This window comes from Tachysurus fulvidraco, chromosome 22 (genome assembly GCF_022655615.1).
Source record: "Tachysurus fulvidraco isolate hzauxx_2018 chromosome 22, HZAU_PFXX_2.0, whole genome shotgun sequence".
Taxonomy (NCBI): Eukaryota; Metazoa; Chordata; class Actinopteri; order Siluriformes; family Bagridae; genus Tachysurus; species Tachysurus fulvidraco.
The window spans coordinates 18,504,911-18,513,428 of NC_062539.1; the positions used below are offsets into that span (position 1 = coordinate 18,504,911).

An 8,518-nucleotide genomic window follows, 5' to 3' on the forward strand; every position below is an offset into this window, starting at 1 on the left:
GAGGTTAGGAGAGGAGGATGGAGGAGTGAAACCTTGTGAGATCAACGAGACAGAAAAAAGCATTATAAAGGGAATGGATGAGAGGTAAAGGGAAGAAAACTGTGCACCAGGAGGAAAATGTTTAACCCATACATCTTCTTCTCCTTCTCTTGTGTCTTCTTCTTCTTCCTCTTTAGACTCTTCTGTAGGCTCGTCCTGTGCCAAACCTTCTACAGCCTCCTCCTTTACCTCCTCTCCTCCCTCCTCCCCTGCCAAAGTCTCCACAGGTGTAGTTTTGTTCTCTTCTTCTGCATTCACATCTTTCTAAAGGTAAAGAAATCCCCAAAATAATGTGAACGTCACTCTGGTCTAAAAGGTCTGATTTTATTGGTTGAATCAGATGTATGAGCAGTAAGAAACAACAGGACAAAAGAATGCTGAGAAAATCTGAGAAAAAAAATCATACAGTAAATACATAGAAGTGTCAATACAGAGGAACAAGGGAGATAAACGACCTCATCAAATAAACATCTGTAAATCTACACATCTGTAGAGAATGTATGATGACTCAAAAGTCATTTATAACTGAAGACGTAAAGACGTCAATTTCGGTGTGAACTTTAATAACCACAATTACAGATGAAAGCAATCAGCTGTAATATCAGCCTTGTTCTACTTGTTTTCTCAGAACCAGACAGGCCATTTAAAGACAATGAGGTTTGGGGCTGCAAAAGGCTTCGGAGGAACAACAGATGAAGAGAACGTCAGATCAGCTGTGACAATGATCCAAACATGCAAGAATGGTTAAAAATCATGATCATATTAATCCAGATTAAGGATTAGAAATCAGTTGAGATGCTGTGGCATGAACAAAAGATACCAATTCCTGTAAAAAAAAAAACAGTTCCTATAAATTCAGTAAATTAAAAATACAAATCAAAGACATAAAGCTGTAGTAGGGAGAAATGCATATGGCATCTCTAAAAACATCAGTTGGAGGTTATTGTATGTTATTATCCATCTGTAAATGTGTCAGAAATGTGATCAGTTTTGAGTTTAGACCAAATCAGAAAAAATCCATGCAATTCACACAAGGGTTCAGAAACCTTAGAAAACAAACTTCTACAAGTACAAGCATTTCATTTTTTAGCAAGAATAGAGTGTAAAAATGTGCTTGTGTAAAATAAGCTGAACAATAGAACACACTGACCTTGAAGCCAGGTGGAGGCGACAAACCCAGGAATTCATAAACTGAGTTGTCCTCTTTGGCATCAAAGAACGTTTCATAGTCCTGTAACACAAGACTGTTTCAGGAATCATACCCAAGACAAACATCTCTTCATATTCAATTAAATATGACGCTAGGAGAAGTGACAATATCCAGAAGAGAAAGAAGTGGAACTCAAACGTGAACCACATTAAAGATTGCTGTTGTTCAATCATTTGCTCCCATGAAGATTACAGCCAGTGTCACTGAAGTGAGTTTTAACACAGTGGACCACAGCATGGCTAACCATAGTGGACCACAGCATGGCTAACCATAGTGGACCACAGCATGGCTAACCATAGTGGACCACAGCATGGCTAACTACAGTGGACCACAGCATGGCTAACCACAGTGGACCACAGCATGGCTAACCACAGTGGACCACAGCATGGCTAACCACAGTGGACCACAGCATGGCTAACCACAGTGGACCACAGCATGGCTAACCACAGTGGACCACAGCATGGCTAACCACAGTGGACCACAGCATGGCTAACCACAGTGGACCACAGCATGGCTAACTTACTAACCCCACAATAGTTGTCCTCGTTGAAGATCTGAGGAGGAAGTGGGATTCCATTAGACGGTTTCTTTTCTCCAGGTACGTTCTCCCTCATCCACATGCGGTTTTCTTCATTTGAGGCGATGTCAAGCTGTGCATAGTCAATTTTTAGAGCTTCCAGAAACCCAAGCACATCCTGCTGCTTCTTTTTGATCTGTGGGAATGAATGTAACATACAGGACCGTTTATTTTAGTTCATCTGTACAGTATGTGGGGAAACAAAAAGGGAGAGCAGGGAAATGTATTTGGGGTTTTTGGGGTGTTTTTGATTAAAATGCAATTTTTCCATTTTCAATACAAAGCTGATATCTAAGGCTTGAGCATCAGTCGATACACAATATTAATCCATTCCTCCTTCTATAAAACATTTTGCCAAGTTATGTGAAGCAGTGCAGGTACAGTAACCCAAACCCAAACCCAAACCCTAACCCAAACCCTAACCCAAACCCTAACCCTAACCATAACCATAACCCAAACCCTAACCCAAACACAAAGCCTAACACAAAGCTTAACCCAAACCCAAACCCAAACCCTAACCCAAACCCAAACCCTAACCCAAACACAAAGCCTAACCCAAAGCTTAACCCAAACCCAAACCCTAACCATAACCATAACCCAAACCCTAACCCAAACACAAAGCCTAACACAAAGCTTAACCCAAACCCAAACCCTAACCCTAACCCAACCTTAAAATACAGAGCCATCAAACCTAGGCTCCTTGTCTGTGTTAATCAACATTATAAACAGTCAAACAAATCCAAATGTAGTCTCTGAGTTCTGTAAAATTTAATCTCAGGTCATACCAGAATTGGAGATGTACAGCCCGTAAGTGCAAAACCAAAAATTCAACAGCAAATTTAGACACAAGAAGAAGCTAAAGAATCACTCTTTTACTTTCAGTAACCCCTTTTCTTGGTCACTGTCACAGTGGACACTGGGTTTAAGGGGTGAATACAACCTGAATAAGATGCCAGTCCATCACATGCCACCATGTTAATGCCTTTACACACACACACACACACACACACACACACACACACACACACACACACACCTATGGGCAAGGAGCCCATGCAGATCCAGGAAGAACATGCAAAGGAACTCCACTACAGACTGAACCTGGGATTCTGGTTCAAATTCGATTCGAATTTGTTTTAATGTTTTGATTTTTTCTGCTCTGAATTTCTATTTTCTGTTGTATTTCATGACGTATGTCTTTGTATTTGGTTTCAACCAGACCACAGTAGAGAACTGCCGTATCTACAGTATGTCCCACGTGTAGCTGGGTTCCATAACAACAGTACTATTAATTAGGGTGTTTTACTCTATGCTCCAGTCTGTGGAGACCCTAGAGACTGTTTTACATAAAAAATCCCAGGAGATCAGCAGTTATTTAAACCCCACCGGGCACCAACAGCCCTGCCACATTTTGGGATGATGTTCTTTAAATGGTGCATGCTTGTTGGTTTGTGTATTTCTGAAACTACTGAACACCTGAAGTTCCTTGCAGAAAATATCCCAGTAAGGCGAAATTAGTGGACAAAATGTATAACAGGCTAGAAGCAACTTAACTTTAACATTAATGTTAACTTTAACATTAACTGTGTCTGATTAGCAGTTTTTCTCTTTCTCTAGTCAATACCAATTATTATTTATTATACATATTTCAAATTCTATTACTTACAGGGTTAAATATAACACATTATTTTGCCACCTAGCAGGACACAGGCCCTATTAAGGTTACATAGAAATGCAAAGAAATGCACAGTGTGAAAGCAGACAAGTAGTAAATAGTGTCTTAATTTTTGATTAAATCGTGTGTCTTCTGTGATCTAGAATGTTCTGTTGTGTGTGTTGCTGCTGGTGTAAGTGTTAAGCTGGTCTAACCCGAACCCTACAGGGTTGGTATGTGCTCCAGCTCTGACTGCACAGATATATAAGGAAACTGGAGGAGGGCTAAGGACCGCACTGTGGCCTCAACTCTTAATAAGCAAAATAAATATAGTCTAAAACATTTTATATCAGTTTATACACAGAGAATTCACTAAATTTGCAGCCTGCCCCAACGAGTCGCCCAATTTATCAGCAATAAGTTACTGGACTGGATTAAAATAGACCTATAACCATGACCTGAGCATATTATAGCTTACAAATAAAACTCATGCAGGATTTACCGCTGTGGATCCTGAGGAAGAAGCCAGAAACACTTTAATAACCATGCTGAAGTTCTGACAGAGCGACTGTAAGGTTGTTCACTCGACACGAGCGCACAGGAGCCACTGAGCTCTATTTCTGTCCTCGAGCGCTTCATGATAGCGGCTCTGACTGAATGATTGGCAACTTCAGCTGTCTGTCTCTCGGCACTAAGGCACTGCAACCTCACCATGGACAGAAATAGCAAGTTAGGACAACCGAGAAAGTCTGAAGGCCTGCAGCTCATTAATATTCGCTTTTGGATACAGAAATGAGACCAAATGCATTTGTAATCACATATGAGGATATATTCCCAATAAATGTGTAACAACTGAACAATAGACTAGCACCGATTTGTGATTTAATCCCTTAATCTCCCCAAAGAAACTTTATTACAGTGTCACTGAAAACAATTAGATGCTAATAATAGATGAAAATAGCATTTTGATGACTGATGATATGAATACGGTGATATTTATATAATGAGCGCAGACAAAGCCAGAGATCATTAGGGTTTAGCAGTGTCGTGTTCTGAGGACTGTAGTCTGGAGCAGCCATGTTTGACGGCTGTGGTATGTTCTGGGAAATAATTCATTAACTGTATGGATCTAAAACTATTAGTTTTATTTCAGCTGATTGGAACTCAATGTAAAAACTGCAGTATGGAGGTGGTCACTGGATTCAGGGATGTGTTTATCTGGGATGTGGTAGCCTAGTGGTTAAGGTGTTGGGCTACCAATCAGAAGGTTGTGAGTTCATTTCCTACGTCCACCAGGTTCCCACTGGTGGGCCCCTGAGCAAGGCCCTTAGCCCTCAGTTGTATAAAAATGAGATAGAATGCAAGTCGCTCTGGATATAAGGGCGTCTGCTAAATGCTGTAAATGTAAAAAAAAATGTACCAGTGTGTGTTGGTTTTTACCCACAAAGAGCTTTATGTTCTGCTGACCGAAACGTACCAGAGGTCCCTCGGTGGAGCTGTAAACATCGGGGTGACGGCCGGTCCCGGTGAATCCCCAGTTTTGCCATTTTATTGCCTTTTTTTGTAATTGCTATTGGTTGTTATTTATTTATTTATTTATTTAGTAATGCTGTGAAGCACTTTATCTCAACTTGCTGTAAGGTGCTATATGAATAAATAATTGATTGATTGATTAATTAATAAACTAAGGATTTAAAAAAAGATAGAAATGTGTTTACTGAACTTTATAAGTTTGGCTATTTTTGATTGTATTTATATTTCATAAATGTATTTGTGCCAGCGGTGAGTTCGAGTCATGCCAAGAAGAGTAAGTTGAAGAACAAACAGTTGGTGAAGTAAGTTTGGTCGAGCAGATGCCTGATATTGTAATACACACTGACAGTAAAACCCGAGAGTCAAAGAAACAACTGCCTTTCTGCTGAAACCAAAACTGACACGTTAAATAACGTAAACTTAATGTGTTCATCAACAGAATAAACTGTTTGCATTTATTTATTTGGTTAAACTGCATAGTAATAAAAAAAACTGCAAAAAATGCCTTTGATCAGATATTTGGTTTTATTTAATGAAACTGAACTTAATGGAGCATAAATGAGTACAATGACCGAGGTGATAAATTAAACATCAGGGTTAGGGTCAGTAAGTGTTCCCCCCAAACCCCACCCCCAAACCCCACCCCCACCCCACAGTGGACCAATGTTACTCTATCAAATAACACACAATAGTTTAGATAGTATAGATGGACATCATTACAATGATAAACAATCTTTTTCCCACATTAAAATGAAATGAGGCTGTTCCTCAAATTGATTTGTGCACTTTTAATTCAATTGATTACAACACAAAATAAAACCAAAGATCAATAAATATAAAGCAGCTTCAGTTTCACACTGTTTTGGGTCTTAAACACCAGGAATGGTGAAGATCCCTGGGACACCTTATTGTGCACCACTAAACTGACCACATGATGAAGTATTTACACGAGAAGGTTTCCACATGACATTCATCGTCCCTGGCTGTTATCCAGTATAAACTGAACCAGAGTTACGTCACTAGTGTATTATTATTATTATTATTATTATTATTATTATTATTATTATTATTATCCAGTTCTATTTGCTTTACGTTTTGCTGTAAACTATTAGGAAACATTTCTTAAATGCACTGATGACCATCTGTATACACACGTGCATTAAAGCAACACAGCTGTATTTACAGAAATTAATCCATAATGTTATATGATTGATGTGGAATGAGGCACAAATTCATGATCAAAATGACAAATTTACAACAAAAAGCAAGTTTTTTTTCCATTTGCTATACAACGGAAAAAAAGTGACTAAACTGATCAAGTGACCTGAAATTCACCAAGGGGAAACTGGGCAGCCAAACTGTCTGTAAACCGACTGCACGGTTTGTCTTTACTGATCAAGGGCTTCAAAAAACTAACAAAATAAATGGTTTGGAGATCTTGTAAAGAATTTCCACAGTTGTAGACAGAATTAACTAAAAGCATGAATCCCAATGGCTACCACTTTGTTGCAGACCACCAACCAGCATGTAATTCCGACACCACCTTAAACAAGAGAAGGAAGAAAAATAGTATTTCACTTCAAACTTATTAGTAAAGTGCTGAAGAATTTAGAATAGACAAATTAAAAGTCTAAGAGACAATAAAAGGATGAACCATTGAAAGACTGAACAGAGAAGCCGTCCTCACCTGACAGACACATTTTACTTTCCTCAGCTGTACACAGTCAGGGTTTTGTACAGTTTGGTCACAAAGCTGCACTAACCCTAAACCATCTGCAGCAAACTATTATAAAAATATGTTTTCTATAAATAATAATGCATTTACTTTGATTACTGTTTAAACTAAAAACAACTGTGACATGGGCAAATATTTTGGCACCCTACTTATCAGAACTTCATGACAGCCCTTTCACAGATAGCTTACAAACCTGTTTTGTAGACATTTAGTTGTTTTTTGTGATCAGTTCTTACCTGCGACTCCAGATGGAAAAGCTACAAGTCTTTCCAGTGGTGAAATCCACTTACTGGGAACCACAGTCACCGGGTCTGCATAATACTTCCAGATTAGTGAGATCATGAGCACGGCCTGAGATCAGACACGGAGCAGCGTTAAACTCACACCACGAGACAACACTGTGACTACATCTACTGTTAATCTTCTCACATGAACAGTTGAGGGATTTTTACATTCTGGAGCAAATTCTACACATTACTTTATGATTGTTGTATATTATATAACACAGTCTTAAATAATCTGCTCGTTTAATGCTGTACACAAAGATTTCTGTCTTTTTGCTGAAATAGTTCATAACTGTGAGCTCGTTGTCTCAAACATGAGATTTTAAAGATTTTGAGCAAGAAATCAGGAATAAAACTTACTTGAAGAATGTAGAACACAATGTTGACAATCCATTTCATTTTAGCCTGCTGGGCCGTCCTCGATTTCACTGAGAACAGGAAAGAAAGAAAGAAAGAAAGAAAGAAAGAAAGAAAGAAAGAAAGAAAGAAAGAAAGAAAGAAAGAAAGAAAGAAAACACCTCAGACGACATGAAATGTTTTGTTTACATTAACGTTAAAAAAAAAAAAGGGAAGTTTAGTTATCTGTAAACCAGTAACCCAGAGCAGCCAATGGGAAACCACCAACATGGAGAACATACAAACTCCACATACACACACAAGGTGGAGGCAGGAATCAAACCCCAACCCTGGAGGTAAGAGGCAGATGTCTTACCCCTGTTTTCCCCCAGCCACATATGCCTGTGTCTCTGTTGTTACGGTGGAATCCCACACTGTTACTTGTGTGTTATTTAAATACTAGATGAATGCCACGATTCTGTAAACACTGATATTTTTATCCCAATAACTTGAGGTCACGTGGTGTGAACAGGTTCATATGAAGATGCTACATGGAATCTTAGTGATCTATCAGTAGGTTAGTGTTTCATTGACAGACATTTCTGTCTTCAGCCTCCTTTTATTCAGCCATGAACGTGGTGTCTCTCACCGTGAGTTTTCAGCTTGTCCGTCATCTTGTTGATCTTGCGCTCCAGCCTTGCGTACCTGGCGAATTCATCCATCATGCTTATAGACGAAAGCTCCAGCTTCATGTTCTGGATTTCTGTTCGCATCTCCATTTCCTGCTCCGCATCTTTCTGCAGGATCTTTGACAGCTTCATGTGCAAACATTTAAGGGAAGAAAAAGATCATCTTTAAAATACATAACAGACTTTAGTCACAATCAGTGAAATAGCAGTAATCACTAAAGTATCAGCCACATACACACTTATAGTAAAGGTCCCTCCCACAGCACAGAAATCTCTTTACTACTTACTACTGAGGAAATGGACGGTAATAACGTCCTAACGATGTTACACACAAACACCGAGCTCAGGACCAGCAGCCAGTTCAGTCCTGCGGCAGCCATGTTTATTGTTTATAACGCGTTCAAGGAAGCAGGCGGAAACTAGGACTCAGCGGCAGCCCGAGGGAAGAGAAGCCGGAAGTG

The 8,518-nt window shown here is 39.2% G+C and overlaps 2 protein-coding genes across 18 annotated transcripts in view; both read right to left on the minus strand.

Annotated features, from left to right (window-relative positions):
• sh3bgr (SH3 domain binding glutamate-rich protein) overlaps positions 1-4,137 on the minus strand; it is a 9,811-nt gene extending 5,674 nt beyond the window's left edge. For 10 of the 17 annotated variants that reach the window (XM_047806130.1, XM_047806127.1, XM_047806122.1 and 7 more), the window contains exons 1-4: positions 3,983-4,137; positions 1,777-1,962; positions 1,190-1,270; positions 133-303 (exon numbers count right to left, since the gene is read on the minus strand). In XM_047806130.1, coding sequence (XP_047662086.1) covers positions 133-303; positions 1,190-1,270; positions 1,777-1,962; positions 3,983-4,027 — 483 coding nt within the window. In that variant the 5' untranslated portion in view covers positions 4,028-4,137. The remainder of the gene's footprint in view (positions 1-132; positions 304-1,189; positions 1,271-1,776; positions 1,963-3,982) is intronic. The other 7 variants (XM_027163519.2, XM_027163518.2, XM_047806133.1 and 4 more) reach the window with 1 other exon arrangement.
• Positions 4,138-5,786: 1,649 nt separating this feature from the next.
• On the minus strand, positions 5,787-8,518 carry get1 (guided entry of tail-anchored proteins factor 1). The gene is made up of 5 exons (XM_027163520.2): positions 8,345-8,518; positions 8,018-8,183; positions 7,393-7,460; positions 6,985-7,099; positions 5,787-6,556 (listed from the first exon to the last, which is right to left on the minus strand). Exons 1-5 carry the CDS (start codon positions 8,435-8,437, stop codon positions 6,483-6,485), a joined length of 516 nt encoding a protein of 171 aa, XP_027019321.1. The 5' UTR covers positions 8,438-8,518; the 3' UTR covers positions 5,787-6,482.